Below are 16,950 nucleotides of genomic sequence, written 5' to 3'. Positions count from 1 at the left end.
GGTCTGTTCCCATGACACAGATGCAGCACTGTGTGCGGGGGTTCTTGACCTGGGGGGGCCACGGGTCTACAGAGTCTGCAAATCACTTGAAATTGTGTGCAAAAGCATTCTGAGCTGTCTTCACCAGATTCTGAAAAGGGTAAGCTACCTGACATTGGGTATGAACTTCTGGTCTGGTGGAAGAATAAAATACAAACAGGTAAATAGAAAAATGTCATGAGTATTCGAAAGCAAGCATTAGATACACGTTAAGCTGAAATGGATATGTAAGGAAAGTTAACGCAGCTTGAAGGGCCCTTCCAATTCTAGATGCTTCTGGGTCCCTTCTGGAGGGCTCTTTATCTTGACATCTGGGCTGATGTCTGGGTGTGATTCTTAAAGAAAGGGGCCAGGAAGACTGTACCTGTCAGTATGGTGCGCCGTTTGCACTGCTCTTCGACGCCTCCCTGCCTTTTCCCAGTCTGGGTGAAGGGCATCTCAAACATGAAGCGGCGAATGTTGTGAGATCTTTCAAACTCCGTTTTTCTTTCTTGCAATTCCTTCTCATCAAAGAATGGGATCACATGAGTCACCTGGATATACGCATACTTGGAATCCAGATCCTTCGGGTTGACCTTTAAATGCATAAAGGAAATGGAATATTGCTATGGCTATTGAAAGGACTCCTCCCAAGCATGCCGAAGCTGTGTTTTTCCACTTCGTATTAGTAAAAGTTTTGGGAAATTTCAGAAAAGTTTGAAAAAAAATAGTACAATGAACACCCATATACCCACCACTGAGAACAATTGCTAATACTTTGCTATATTTGTTTATATGTGTCTATTCAAACACACACGTATATGTAGACTTTTTTTTAGCTGAAACATTTCAAAGTAAGTGGCTCACATCATGACACTTGAGGCGGCATCTCCTAAACATGAGGATATTCTCCTCCATAACCACAATACATCATCATATGTAACAAAATTAACACTAATTTCGTAATAGTGCCAAATATACCAAGTTGAGATGAATTTCTCAAATGTCCCAGAATATTATTTATAGCTATTTGTGTTTGAACCAGAATCTAATCAATGATTGCATTTTACATTTAGTTTTGTCTCCTTAGTCTTGTTTAATCTAGACTATTTTTTTTCCATGACATTGACTTTTTTGAAGACATCATGCTAGTTTTTGTGTGGAATGACTCCCCGTCTGGATTCCTCTGATTATTTTCTAAGCCATATTTTTACATATTTGGCTTAGAGACAAAAATGTTTATTTTACTAACAATGTTTAAAGCCTAGGTCCCCAAATCATAGTTAATCTGTAGATAGATTAGATATAAACAGATGTAGATGAATTAATTTAATACAGGTACAGACTAATCTAAGACTGCTCAGATTATAAATTTAGTTCCTGACAGACTCAGCACATGAACGCTTTTAAAACTACACGGCTAGACCTCGCGGTGCTCTAACTTCTGTGACATGCTAGAAAATTAAACATAGGCACTTTCCATACAAAAAAAAAGTTAATTTATTAGGGAGACAAATCTACTTTGCACATATTGTTTTTAAGCTTCTACAGCAATAAAAGGGGACATGAAAGAAATGACCATACAGAGAATTTGGAGACGATCCTGGAATGAGGGCAAACAACTGAGATCAAGATGGGTTTACTGGTCCCAATCATGCACCACTGTTCTCTTAACAGAGACGTGTGTGAAGAAACATGAAAAACAGATGTGCAAGTGCCTTAAACTCTACAAGTTCAGAAAATACATAGTCATGAGTTACTTTTCTTTTAGAAAAGGCCATCTGGCCAATCACTATAATTGTATTCAAACCTCTTAGACTTAACTTTCTTTAGCAGAAACAATTTAAAAGCAGAGGAAATGACCATTCTTGCCTATATTTCAGCGGTGTTTCAGTTTTCACTTTCAAACTTGTATGTGTGCATCAGCAGCAGGAGTAAAGGACTGGTGTTTGAGGAAGAGGAGAAGGTCTAGGGCGTCTTTCAGCTGCTGCATCAAGGACCACATATCAAAAGGGCAAGAAGAGCCAATGCGTGAGAACCTTGACAGGAGGCTGTTAAGGTTAAAGCCACAACCTGACCCAGACAAAGGTTTTGGTTTCAGAGAAAAAGGCAAGCTGGACCTGAGTGATTTGGTCTAGAAAGGAAGTAGGTCTTAATGAGGTTGTGTTGAGGTTTCTAGCTAAAAACGGACCAACAACGTACGTTGTACGTTTGTCCCTTTTCCTTTGCGCAACTCTATTAAAATGACAGTATAGAATTAACCAGCAAGGACCAAGAAGAGAGGACAGAACGGCAGTGGATGAATTTAATGAATATCTGGAAGGCAGGTGCATGGAGATGTACTTCCTGACTTGGGAGAGAAAGTTCTAACCCAAGTTCCCATGGAGAGGGGCAACAACAGGGGAGTCAGATCACCCCACAAAAGCCTGTTGTGATATACTTAACGTCTGTGTTCCCCCAAAATTCTCCTGCAGAAATATTAACCTTCAATGTGATGGTATTAGGAGGCAGGAGGTGATTAGGTCAGAAGGGTAGAGCCTTCATGAATGGGATTAGTGCCTTTATAAAAGGGACCCCACAGAGCTCCTTCACCCCTTCCTCCATGTGAGGACCCGGCAGTAAGACAGCAGTCTGTGAAGCAGTTAGAAGAACCTCACCTGACACCGAATCTGCCGGTGCCTTGACCTTGGACTTCCCAGCCTCCAAAACTGTGAGAAATAAACTTCTGTTGTTTATAAGTCAACCAGTCTATGGTATCTGTTATGGAGCCTGAACAGACTGGCATCTGTAGAGGACCAGGGTTTTGGTGACCAGGAGATGTGTGGGGTGGCAAGTGGCCCAAAGTCTATGTGAGGTGGCAGAACCCTGGGTTCCCTTCCCTAGTTCCAGCCCCACAAGAGAGAAGAGACCGTTCCTTGGAGAAACCGGTCTGGAAAGAGTCTAAGTGGGTTCACCAGTCTCAGCAGAAAGCAGGGGCAAGGAACAGAGCAGGATGCAGGGAGGGCAGGTGAAAGGCTGCAAGCCGGATGTCGGACCTTCACCCTTGCTCATCCCCTGCCTCCAGAATTCAGAATTATTTCCCCCTCCCTTGTCCCCTCCCTACCACCTGGGCAGGAGACTGGAAGAGTCTTCTCTGGAGAAAATGAAGGGCCCCAAGGAAACAGATTCCAGACACTGGGGACTCCAAAGCAGGGCTCAGGCCCCCAAAAAATGAACGAAGGATCCTCCAAAAGAATGAACTGAGAAAAAGGTAGAGTTTATTGCTGCTGGAAACTGAGCAGGAGAAGCATTTTTTTTTTTTTTTTTTTTTTGCAGTACGCAGGCCTCTCACTGTCGTGGCCTCTCCCGTTGCGGAGCACAGGCTCCGGACGCGCAGGCTCAGCGGCCATGGCTCACGGGCCCAGCCGCTCCGCGCCATGCGGGATCTTCCCGGACCCGGGCACGAACCCGTGTCCCTTGCATCGGCAGGCGGACTCCAAACCACTGCGCCACCAGGGAAGCCCAGGAGAAGCATTTTTAATGCAAAGAACAGAAGTTCTATCTTGGCCTGAGTTTCCGGAAACAAAGGGATCCCATCTCTCGGGAGATGTCCTGAAGACAGTGGAACACATAAACATATAGGAAAAACGTGTACGTTCAGAAAGGGTTTCCATGAGAGCGATACAGCAGAGGACAGCCTCTCCAAGTAGAAAGTAGATCTCATTCCTACAAATGTGCTGGCTAATTAGTTCATTCCTTGGTCTCTCTGTCTGCCCACCCATCTGTCCCTATATCAGACAATCAGTCAGAGTGTCAAGTAACATGCCAGGCACTGTGCTAAGTGCAAGGAAAAACTACAAAGACAAACAGAACCTAGGACCCTACTCCTACAGAGTTTCTAAATAGCGGGACTAAAAACAGTACATCCTTTCAGATGTTAATTATTTTGTAAAATAATATCTTTAAAATTATGAAATAAAGGTTTGCTTAATGAAAGACACCTGGGACGCACAGAAAAGTATTAAGAAAAAAAATACACCTGCCACTCAAGGCCAACCATTCCTGACTTTTTTCTGGGTCTTCTTTTTTCTACCACATTTATAAATATATAATATATGATCAATCATACATAAAAAAAAATATTATATTGCTATAATATGTTTCCAAGCATAGTCATACCTTGCCAGAATCTTGTATCATTTTGACGTTTTCAGAACCAAATTTATCTGAGTAAAGTTTAAGGAGTCTCTGAGAAATTTCTGACAGAGGCGTGAGTTTGGGTTCCTTGTAGATATACTCCTTTCCATCTTCATCTTCAAAGAATCCCTGTGACATAAAGCACAATTAGAGCTATCCCCAAATATAAGCCCAAGGCTTACCACCCAGGAAGGATTCTTTTGTTACAGGAGTTAACAACAACAAAAAAGGGAATGATTCTAAAAACAAAATCAGGCTTTCCGAATAGGAAGGAAAATGATAATAATGTGAGGTCTGGGTGCAAGGTAAAGGCGAAACACAAAATTGCAAACTCATCCAAGAATGCTGTCGTTAAGTGTTGAGGGAAATGAAAGATTGGGGATTCAAGACTGTGTCCCCTCGGTGAAGTCTAATCATGGGATTCAAGCCTGTTTCACATTCCCAAGGAGCAGAACTCACTAAGACATGACTCAGCAGCCTGCTATCTGCAGGCCTCAGAAACGCTTCTCCTGATCTCTGCCGTTTACTTGGGATTTTACGGCATAAAAGGAAGCATTCTGGTCTGGCAAAAGTTATGTGAAGTTGGTGTAAATTATGTTTTGTCTTCCTGATGAGGCAAATATTAAAGGGCTGTAGCATAAGATCAGGAAATATTTTCGTTATCACCAGTCATCATCTGTTTTAGCACCAATCATGTCTCGATACAAGAAGGCGAAGTATTGCGTGGGAAGTGAAAAAGGTTGAAAACTAAAAAGCCCAGACTGGGTTAATATTTGAAATAAATTAAAAAAAAATTTTCTCATCTAAAATGAAAGAGAGAAAATGGTGCAAAAAACACAGTATATAAAAGAAAAAACGCAGGCTAACATGAAACAAAAAACACCCACATCAAACTAGGAGTTTAGATGCAGTAATTTCACTACATTACTTGCTTTTTATGTATTTACTGTAATTACCTCCACATCTGTTTCACTGTCTGTAAACTGGTATTGCTATAAAGTTATAAAAGACAATAAATAACAGGATAAATTGAAGGTTATATAATGCTCATAGAAAACCACACACCCTGAATAAATGGATTGTAATTTATACTATTTAATCATGTTAGAGACTTGGAGGTTAAACTTTCAGTTAAATTTAAATGACCCCTTTTCTAAAGGGTTTCTGAAATATTACAATGGTAAATCTACTTGCAGAGATATTGTATTATAAAAGATAGAGAAGCACAGGGACAAAGGAAACCACAAAGTCTTAATTTTGGTTTAAAACATGCAGTATAGACGTGTAAGGGAACAGGTGATTTGTTTCTGTAAATGGAATAAAATGTTAATTTTGTTTTGGAGTTTGTAATGACTGGACAGATATACATACAGACTTGAAAAGGAAACTTGCAAACCACACTGAGGTACCAAAGATGCCGCTAAGAATATCTTATGGAAGGAGAACTTACCGCTGCCTTAAGAAAGTAATAAAAAGACAGGAAGAAAGAAAAAAAGGCAGAAAGTTTACTACTGAGGAAGATAAGAACCATACTAAACATGACAAATTCATCAAATTAGCATTTCGAGAAAACAGAAAATTTACAAAATACCACTTTGTATATAGAGTTTAAACAAGAAAAAAAGGACTTGGGACGGCCTAGAGAACAGAGAGGAGGCTCACCTGTCCGAAGAAGCCTACTCGGAAGTATGTCCCCAGAAGCCTTCGGCCTGAGTGCATGACCTCGGTCACCTTGCTGTAGGCTCGGTGCAGTGTGTCATACAGATGGGCCAGCCTCTGGAAAGCAGAACAAACCCCATTTCTTCCCACTTGCAACTAGTAGAATTATTTTAAAATAACAATGAAATGATACTATATAGGTGAAAATTCGTTGGACTTGAGTTTCAAAAAAAAAATCAAGAATGAATTTTGACAGCACAACTGGTAGTGATCATTATCCAACTGTTTTGTTTTCTACCCAAAGGGCCATCCTGCATATTGAAGACCCACTGGATTTCCAGTGCAGTAAGCCCATTCAGTCCTCTGATGACGTTTGCAGTCTTCGCTTTTCCTACTCCATTCCTTAGCTAAGAGGTGGAGTGCCAGAATTCCCACCCCTTGTCGTTTGAGATTTGAGGTCTGGGTAGAGGTGTGACACCTGATGGCTCTGAGGGTGGCAACCGCCAGTGTCACATGGCGGGTCAGAGGTCATTGCTCAAATGGCCTGCTTGCGCTTTCTGCGTATAAGAATGTCTAGGGATGTGTGTCACTCCACTGTCCTCTCAAACGGGAGAAAACAAACCACTCAGATACCTCAAAATCCCTCCGCTTCTCGTAGATGGGGATGATGAGCTTATAAATGTCGGCGATCAGCTCATAGCGCTCGGCCTTCCAGAGTCCGTCTGCACACTGTTCCAGGAGCTCCATGAGCACATCCTGATCAAAGAAGAAGGCCCCCGGCCAGGAAAGAGTGTTACAGGGAAATTAGCATTGTGTTCCTTGCAGAATACATAAACGGTTAAGACGGCCAGGAAGAAAATTTCAAAATATGTAATATTTTTAAACACTAACTTCCATGTTTCTTTTTTTTAATGAGCTATTTTCCAAACATGTTTACAAACAGAAACGAAGGGTCACATTGTGTAACTGTGTAATAGTTAAATGCATGGAAAAAAATTGAAATTGATGGTTTCACACAGGCTCTCAATTTTTGTTCTTAGTTTTCTTTTTCTAAATATAATTTAGACTTTCTTCCTTTCTGAGGAACAATGACAATGCTGAGACATGGAAAGCCACTAAGCATGACTTCAAACCAATTTAAACATCTTAGAGCAATTCAGTAATGGAGTGTGGTAGGCACTACGCCAGCCTCACCAACATTCTTTCCCTTTTCCTTTCAAAATTTCTATCTGCTTAAGTTTGCGCAGTCACCCTGCCTCCATTAAAGCCCTTGAACTTTGGAAGAAGCTAACACTATGACTCAAGGGCTGGGACAGGTGCCTCAGGTTTAAACTAACCAGCATAAATCTATCATCATGAATCTATCATGATGAATCATGATGAAGCACTGCTTCATCATGTGACCTAAACTGGCCAATCAGGGTGAATTTTAGGACCCTTGCTGGGAATGCTGGGACAGATGCTCTCAGCAGACTGGACATCCCATGGCCAGCCAGGGGCCTGTCTGCCCTATTAACAGAGTGGAGAGCTCCTCCTCCCTTCCAAAGTAACTGTATCTTTTACCACTTTGTTAAACAATCAGATTGATTTGTCAATCCTCTGTGGAATTTACTAATGGGAGTCAATTTATTCGACCTTTATTTAAGCCCATTGGAGTAGGGTTTCATTAATGAGGTTGAGTAAACTTCATGTGCTTATTTGTCATCTATATAGCTTGGGTGAAGTACCTTTTCAAATCTTTTCCTCACTCTTCTTCTATTGGGTTATTTTCTTATTATTGGGTTTTGAGATTTCTTTATATATTTTGCATAAAAGTGATTTATAATTTTCTCCCAATCTGTAGCCTGTCTCTGGATTTTCTTAACAGTGTCTTGTGAAGAGCAGATGTTTTAAATTTTGGTGAAGCTCCATTTTTCAAGTTTTTATTTTCTGGATTGTGCTTTATACATTACATCTAAGAGATCTTTATCAAGTTCACAAAGATTATCTCCTATGTTTTCTTCCAGAAGTTTTATAGTTTTATATTTCATATTTAAGTCTAGGATCCTTTGATCCTAGAATACAGTGTAAAGTACAGGTCAACTTATTTTTCCCGTATGAATGTCCAGTTGTTCCAACACCACTTGATGAAAGACGGTCCTTTCACCATTGAAGTGCCTTTGAATTTTTGTCAAAAATCAACTGACCATACGTGTGTGGGTCTATTTCTGGCTTCTCTACTTTGTTCCATTGATAGATGTGTCTGTCTTTGTGCCAGTATCACACTGTCTTGATCACTACTGTAGCTTTATAGAAGGGTTTCTCCACAGTGACATGAACAATATTTTGGGTCAGATAACTCTTTTTACTGGGGGGCCGTCCTATGCATTACAGGATGTCTAGCAGCATTCTTAGCCTTTACCCACTAGATGCCAGTAGCAGTAGCACCACCCTTCCCCCTTTTCCCAAATTGTGACATTAAAAAACCTTTCCAGACACAGCCAAATGTTCCCTGGGAGAGAGGGGGCAAAATCATCCCTAGCTGAGAACCACTGCTTTATCTTGAAATCAGATAGCACGGCTCTTCCAACTTTTTCAAAATTGTTTTGGCTAGTCTAGTTCCTTTGCTTTTCCATATAAATTTTAGAATCTGTTTATCAATTTCTACCAGAACTCCAGATGGGAGTTCGATTAGGATTGCTTTGAATCTGTAAATCAATTTAGGGAGAAGTGACATCTTAAAAATACTGAGTCTTTCGCACCACTTATTTAGGACTTCTCTGATTTCTTTCATCAGTGTTTGGTAGTTTTTAGCATACAAATCTCTACAGATTTACACCTAATTTTTCAACGTTTTTGATGATTGTTTTTTTTGGAGTAAAGGCCTTTATCTGAGTAAGATTTAAAGTCATCCAGCATACCTGCTTGTAGGAATTATACAAAATAATTGTTAACAATATGGTGAAACTATGGTATAAGAATCTCTAAACGTGAAGGTTGATCGATTTCTGTACACTGATCTTATGTCCTATGATCTTGCTAAACTCAGTTTTAGTAACTTCTCTTGTAAATTCTTTTGGGTTACTTCTGTCACAAAAGACAACTGCATCTTATGTCAATATACGCAGTTTTATTTCTTTTTCTTACCTTACTGCACTGGCTAGAACCTGCAGCACAATGTCAAATAGGAGTGGTAAAGCAGGTATTCTTGTCTTGTTCCCAATTTTAGGGGGAAAGCATTTAGTCTTTCACCATGAAGTATGATGTTACCTGTAGGTTTTTCGTAGATAATCTTTTTTCTTGAAGAAGTCCCTTTCTACTCCTAGGATTTTTTTTTTTAACTCATGAATGGATATTGAATTTTTTAAAATGATTTTTCTGCATCTATTAAGATGGTCATAAGACTTCCCTTATTTATTCTGTTAATAGGGTGAATTATATTAATTGGTTTTTACAGGGTTGGACTAACGGTGCCTAGTCAGGGTAAACACCACTTAGTCACAATATATTCCTCTTATTTATATAGTGCTAGATTAAATTTGCTAATATAGTTTTTAAGGCTTTTATAGTTGCCTTTTAATATGTTTGTATCCTCCATAGTTCTGTAAATGAAGGGCACGACCTGTGTTTTTCATTACCAGCCTAATGTTTCATTACAGTCCTAATGTCTACGGTTTATAGGTCCAAAGAAAATAAACATTTTAAAAGCAGTTGTGAATCAATTTACCAGAAAATACTACCTAACTGACTTAAACAAACCATCTTTAAAGCAAGACATTTAATTCCTATGTCATATTTACAACATACAAGTCATAAAACTGTCATCTGTGTGACTAAACGCTGTACCAATGCTTACAAAGAGGTATATCAGTTATCTCATACTTTTATTGTAGGTCTCATTAAGTGCAAACACTGAAGCCAGAATATGTAGTAATTATCCTAACAGCTATAGACAAAGAAAAAAGTCAGTAAAGGTCCTAACACCGTATCTTTTCTCTGTGCATTTGTATTATGAAGTTGCAAAACCTCTCTCCGTTTTCTCTTAGTTTTGTCTCAAATCTTTTCCAATGGAGAATCTATCCAGGTTAAATATGACAAGATTTTATGATTTTTCTCATGCTTCTCTGATTATAAAAAGCTACATAAAAGAAAAGCATAAAAATAAAACTTGTATAGTGTCAGTGTCAACGTACTTACTTTAGCATATTTGTAAAACTGGGAAGGTAATAAAGGTCTAATCTAATTTGGTAGTTGTGATGGTCAAATAAAATTTTATCCATTAAAATGCTCTGAAAACTAAATGCTATATGTAATTAATAGGCCAGTTAAACAAATTTCTCTTTTTCAATCATCACTTTCTACTTTGTATTAATTTTTGAAAAATGATATCTTACTTCTACTGGGTAATGTAATGTCCCACAGTGCCACATACATATTTGGTAGGCAAGAATTTCTTGGATGAATGAATCGATCTGCATTTTTGTTAGTAATATAACAATATTACTATTAGCTGTCCTTTGCTGTAGGGAAACGAGTCCTTTATCAAAGCCTTGCAATTCTTACTTATCTTAGATCACAGACACTGCACTGGGTATTTACTGAGCATCTTCATTCTCAGTGATGCTGTGGGACTACAGCAGAGGTGAATGAATTCTGAGAAGACCCAATTTCCCATCAGGGATGAGAATGCTGTACAACCAAGGAATTCTTCTGATAACAAAATAGTCAAGGCATGGAAATTTACCCATCTTAAAGCTATTCTTAGGTTTAACTTACAGACTACTCATTTGGCCCCTTCTTTTCTCACTACTGGGTTTTGTTCAAACTATAGTATGGTTCACACTGTAGATGTAAATACACAATGATGACACCCTATTTATTGTGGATGGGATCAGAGAGACCTAAAGGTTCTTAACTCCATGCTTAGCAGTTACAGCACAATAAGACTCTAGAGTAACTTCAATATAATCTCATAGAAAATTGAACATTCTTCTCTAAGAGTTATAAATGTTATAACCAGGCACAGTCACTACCACATCATTAACTTGATTCATTCATTCACACATTTTACCAAGAAGCTACTACATACAAGGCACTGTACTCGACACTGGGTTTATAAAACAAGCCTATATAAATAAAATTGAAGTTTCTGTAATTTATAAAAATGGCTCTGTAGATTTTTACTAAACGTGGGCTGGGGGTGGGTTTGGGATAGTTTATCAGGTTATGTGGTATACACGAAACTGGCTTTGAGGAGGAGGCCCTCAAAGACACAGAGACGTTGTCCTTCGAAGCAGCTAGAACTGACGGACTAGAGACTCATGACCACCGACTGGAAGAGATTTGACGTGCATGCTAAGATACTGAGGACTGAGAAAACCACAGTGATTTCAAATACGTGCCAAACTGCAAGTCAGAAGGTAGACACTCTGAACTGAGAGCAGTAGGCATTTACTGACTTAACAACAGTCTGTGTGTCTCTGAGTGAGTCCAGGGGAGGCCAAGAATCACGTGAAGAGAGCACTTCCTGCTCATAAAGCTCAGATCTCTATGCAGATCCATAAAGAGATGACAAAAGATGGTGGTGAGTGTGCTGATAAATGCGCAGGGAATCAGGGATGCAGAGAGGAGCAGCACCTATCCAGTGATGGGGGATGGGGGGCCATGGAAGGTTGCAGAAAGTGATGACTGGCTGAGTCTTACACAACATCAGGAGTTAGTGAGGTGAAGGTGAAAGGTGGGAATAGCAAGGAAGAGGGGGGAGACATTCCAGGGAGAGGGAACAGCCTGGGCAGAGACGTGGGAGAGACGGCAGCACGGTGTGTGAGAAATTTATAAGTAGTTTGAGGGCCAGAGTATAAAATCTGAGTCAAACAGGGCAGAGAGATGAGGTTGGGGAGGTGGAAAGATTAAATACACAGATTAAATAGCCACATTCAAAAGTTTTCTAAAAATAAATTAATAATTGAAATAGATAATTTTATGAGAAATGAAAATGCACACAGACATACATCCACTATCACAACAAGGAAGTATTATATAAGGAAGATGTTACTTGATTTTAAAATGATGTTCTGTCTATACCTCATAAGGCGTCTGTGTATAGCAGCCTTTCAGGTATATTTTGAATGGTTCTAGATTTAGTCACTTAAATATATATCAAATAGAGTTTATGAGTAATCTCCTGAACCAAATGCTCCTAATTGTGAGACTAAGATTTGAATACTACTTTTACTCATTTGTCAAACCAGAAACACAAGGAAAGTTTAATAATGATGAAACCTGAATTCTTGTGGCATATCAATACTATGGACAATTCAGTTCACTATGGAAAAATCTGCCATATTTGGTACAAAAAAGTAAACTTCAACCAGGGACACTTCCCAGAATGGTGGGAAAACAGTAATGTTTCATAGAGTGAATAGAGCTTAGTAAATAACTATGAAATAAGTATCACAATTTGATGGTAATTAAGAATTAGGAAATAATACATCATCAACCTATATATGCTACCGGACATTATTTTATCTTTTCTTTTGATTCAGGAGGCATTCAGGATCTATAGTGTATCAGTCTGAATATCATTTTTATTGTAGAAAATGGTAATGTATACTATAAAAAGCAGAGTAGTTAGAGATTTTACCCAATAACAAACTAAAAATGGCTTTTATTTTTAAAAAAAGGTTAAGTCCTTCTCTCATAAAGGTAGAGTATGGATTACTGAGCATCAAAGCTTAATTTGGTAAGGTAAATTATTCAAGCTAATGTCAACTCTGTACCTAGACGTTTACAGCTGGTGCATCAAGTAACAATTCTTTGAATAGAAATAACCAGCAATCATAGACAGCTAAGTTTGAGACACCATATGTCAACACAAAATTATAAAGAGTCATAAAAACTAAGACATCATAGTAACTAAACATCGGGGCAGATATGAATAACATTCTCAACAGAAACTCCACGTATGAATTTACTTTGAATTCTCAGCAATCACTTGAAAACCAGAACTTACACTGACAGCGGTCAGAGTGGTGACCTTGAAAGGCGATCATACAGAAAGTCTGATAGTTTTCCCCCTTGTTTAAAATCTAAATGCCAAGTTATTTTTTTTCTAAATTGTCAATACACGCAAAGAACTAAAAGTAATCACTGGTCGGGGAAAAAAAAAACCTCAATGAGCTTTATGCACCTGGAAGGTACACATTTTATGATATTAGACTAGACTTAAAAAGATCTCAGTACACTAAGCTCGTAAGCCATTCAGGAAGCTGTTTAAAATGTAATTAGCCAGTCATTCTTAGGTGTGCCACAGCCATGCAGTTGATGGCACCGAGCACCTGTCTGTGGAAATAGCTCACTAATGCTGTGCATGGGTGCATGTGTGTGCTTGAAAATGCATTATGAGCCTGTGTATTTGCAGGGTATTTAAAATTTTTTCACTTAAATAATATTTGCCCCATCTTAGGACTGACTGATTTAATTTAACCTTTCTTATGAAGCTAGCTATCTCTTTTATCTACCATTTGGGAATAACCATAAGCATGTGACCTGGCTCGGGCAATGGCATACATCATGGCATCATTCACATTTCTACTATATTATCGTTTCTCAAGATACAGTCGAAGATCCTTTGTATGGGAATAATCACCTGGGATGATTGTTAAAATACAGATTCCCAGGCGCTACAGTCACCCAACTAAATCTGGGGATGGGTGGGGGTGGGTTAGAACGGGAATCTATATTTGTAACAGGAATCTACGTAATTTTTAAGCACACTAAACCTTGAGGACTAGCACACTAGGTCAAACTTTCTAAGACAGGCACTCCCTCATATATCACTGAGCTGGCACATGGCACACAGCTAGTTTATGGAGTGAATCAACACATGTAAATGTAGAAATTTCTAAGCCACAAAGAACTGAGACAACTTTCAACTCAGATTCTAAGGGACCGTGGTTTAGGTGTTTCTCCTCAATGGCAAGAAAGCATCGGAAGCAGTGTTGTGTGCTGGGGCAGATCACATCATGATCACATCACATCATGCTCACCCTTGTCTCTCCAGCGTAAGGAAGCTTAGGAAATATTTGCAACATGAAGCAGGGCAATATGTCCTGGTATGAGACAAGGCAGAGCAGTCAGACAAGTTCCATGGGCCACGTCCCCTGCTGCTGTTGTTTTCGAGAAGCATTATAAAAGCGAAGACATGCTATATAACCTCGGTGGTTCTAAGAGCATTCTCGGTCAAGGAAAAGCAGGTGCTTAGACCACTCTACAGGGTTACAGAAAATTGCCAGGCTTGGATGAGATGTAAACAGGGGAACCACAGGATGTGTTTTGTTGCTAACTCTCTCTTGGGATGTTCTGTAGGTATGAACATTTTATGTTTGTTATTTCTGAGGAGATGCAGTTTGGCTAAGACAAGTCAGTGACCTGCCAGGTGAACCTCACCGTTGCTGGTCTGTGAAACAACACTTGAGGGTGCCAAACACAGTCGATCCTCATTATTTGCTGTGGTTATGTTCTATGGTCACCACCGACACTACGTTTGTGAACACGGAACACCCCGTTCTTGGGGAAATACAGGTTAGGCTCCAGAGAGCCTCTGGTTACAAAATTTCTGGCAACTGATTAGTACATAACCTTGTTTTATGTGTGTTTCTGTTTAAAGACACCTCGTTTAGTACATATGGTTGATTCATTAATAGTGAACCCACGACCCAAAGCACTGTAACTCCTGCCTGAACAGAGCTTATCTGACAAGTATTTTCTCCGTAAGGCACATCACCTTCCTGAGCTCAGGAACACTGGACAGCACTTCAGCACCATGCTAGGGGGCCAGAGAAGGACCCCTGTTTACAGCACGGGCTGAAACAAGGAGGCAGAGTGTTGCCTGTTCAGCCTCAGATGGGAATGTGTGGCCTCAAATTTTTTGCTGCTTTGTGCCATGTCCCCAAATGACTGTAAAAGCACCTCAGTGCATGCTGATTCTGGGGTAACAAAGAAATTTTAGCAACTGGGCAAATAATGAGGATGGACTGTATTTTCCAGTTCCCCACTACAGTCCCTTTTGGCCCCGTTCCTCCCTCGCTCCGTGCCATGCGGGCCGACGCACCAGGACTGCTGGCCTGCCTGCTGGGCTCAGCCAGTGGAAGGCCAGCAGGAGACTGGTGGACAGAAGGAGAGTGTGGGGAGGGGGTGCCCCCCTCCCTGCCCCCATGCCAGGACTGAGCCGGGGCAGGTGGCCCCTCTGTGTAGTTTCTCTCTCCCCGCTCCCTTAGCCCACAGGTTGACAGTGGCAACCCAGCTGTTGCTAACCTCCAGGGTTCTGCAATATTCCTTGTTGGTTTCCCTAAACCCTGACCAAACTTTTCAAAATAGTCCCTTTGTTAGACTTGCTTCAATTTCTGAGAGTGCTACCTATTTCCTTCTAGGACCCTGCCTGTATGGGATGAGGCAGGGATCTCAAAACAACATGGGCTGCATGGAATTTTGACACCATAGGCAACTCAGAATTCTTCAATCTGCATAGGCTCCAATTTGTGAAACAAAATGTAAACAGGAATGGGACGTTTCTCTTTAATCAAAAGCAGCTGCGGGGGAGTTCGCTCTTTAGATCAGAGTCAAGGAAGATGGACTGCTACCAATAAAAACTCATCTGAGGTCTCCTCCTAGGAGAATTGTGCATTTTTAGGTAGCGCCTCTAAAATCATGTTAGGAGAGCATCTTAGACATTTAAATATATCTAATAATGCACATTAAAAGGGCAATGATTTTTATTAAACTATTGTTCTACATCTATTCCCATCAGCTTTCCCCAAAACTCCTCCTCTGGCAGAGATACTCGACTTTCCCTTTTTCTGGAAACTACGTGGCAGTTTCAGCTTTCGTGACTTTTGGAACACGTTCTTTTTTTCACTGCTGGCTAGTTTCACTCTTAATGTGCAGGGCTTGCTTGGGGCTTTACAACCCCCTGTGCCACATCCTAATCAGGATAGATCGTCATGCACTATGGACCTTGTTAAAGATTTACCAACTTTACGCTTCAAGGACAGGGTGGGAAGTCCATATTCTGAAAATAACTGATAAAGTTATCCCTGTCACATGTTCAGTTATTACTCAGAGGGGGTGCCATCCACAAATTTCCCCAATCAAGCCTGCCCTTGATTTCACAGGGCTCATTCCCTAGGCTGCAGAGACTATTCCAGCCTATTACTTAATCCGATGAGCAAACCTGAACTTCATGTTATCATTCCAGATGACAGGTTACCCACAACTGTTTACTTTCGAATCTTTAGTTGTTCTTGGCATTGCTGTTTTCCTTATCGAATCTAAACAAAGTGCTGCGCTCCGGAGGACTGACTGGTCAGCGGGGGACAAGGGTGGTTTCTCCAAGGAAACAATGCGTTCGAGCCTCTTTTCAGGGAAGAACCCAGTGCAAGCCCTCCTTGAAGCGAGGAGTTCAAAGCCAAGAGCATGCGGGCCTTGTTGCCTAAGTGACAGGCACACACGTCAGAGTAAAAAATTACCATTGGGCCAGGCATTTCAAGATGGAGAAACAGCTGAACTGTTAAGACCATGTAATAACCAACTGGTTTTTTTTTTTCCCCTTCAGAATACTTAGAGAACTTCATGTATTTTGGTTAAAATTATTTTAATTTTTAAATGTGAAGTCACTCAATATATTATCCTTCTTTCTCACAGTTAATTTTTAATTTAGAGGGTCATTTGAGACTAGACAATTTTTGGCAGTGGTTCTTAAACTTTTGAGGCTTAAGGTCCCTTTATATAGCATAAACATTATTGAGAATTCTTTAAAAATAGCTGAGAACTTTTGTATACATGGGTGTTATCTCTCAATATTTACAATATTAGGAATTAAAACTGAAAAAAAAGTAAAAAGATTTATTACTTTAAACTAAGATAATAAACCTATGACATGTTAATGAAAATAACACTTTTAATGAAAAAATAACATTTTCAAAAAAAAATTAAGGAGAAGAGTGGCATTGTTTTACATTTTTTGCAACTCTGAGGTCTGACTTCATAGGAGAAGCCTGGATTCCTGTCTCTGCTTCTGCATTCAATCTCTTCAATATGTTGTTCTGGGTGATGCAGACA

The 16,950-nt window shown here is 39.9% G+C and overlaps 1 protein-coding gene across 43 annotated transcripts in view; it reads right to left on the bottom strand.

Annotated features, from left to right (window-relative positions):
• Positions 1–16,950, bottom strand: part of DOCK9 (dedicator of cytokinesis 9) — a 280,624-nt gene that overhangs the window by 13,056 nt on the left and 250,618 nt on the right. For 32 of the 43 annotated variants that reach the window (XR_016388580.1, XR_016388581.1, XR_016388582.1 and 29 more), the window contains 5 exons: positions 6,487–6,609; positions 5,857–5,970; positions 5,151–5,186; positions 4,177–4,323; positions 404–614 (listed from right to left, as the gene is read on the bottom strand). Coding sequence is in view for 9 of the 43 variants with exons in the window: in XM_089899207.1 (XP_089755333.1) it covers positions 404–614; positions 4,177–4,323; positions 5,151–5,186; positions 5,857–5,970; positions 6,487–6,609 (631 nt within the window). In the remaining 34 variants the exon portion in view is untranslated. Of the gene's footprint in view, positions 1–403; positions 615–4,176; positions 4,324–5,150; positions 5,187–5,856; positions 5,971–6,486; positions 6,610–6,643; positions 16,935–16,950 lie in introns of those variants that run through there. The other 11 variants (XR_016388583.1, XR_016388588.1, XR_016388590.1 and 8 more) reach the window with 2 other exon arrangements.

The sequence above is a fragment of the Delphinapterus leucas genome, chromosome 18, assembly GCF_059928025.1.
Source record: "Delphinapterus leucas isolate spDelLeu-1000000601 "Yukka" chromosome 18, BTC_Dleu_Yukka2, whole genome shotgun sequence".
Lineage (NCBI taxonomy): Eukaryota > Metazoa > Chordata > Mammalia > Artiodactyla > Monodontidae > Delphinapterus > Delphinapterus leucas.
Note: the sequence above shows the minus strand (reverse complement) of the source record. Positions and strands in the feature narration are given on the sequence as shown.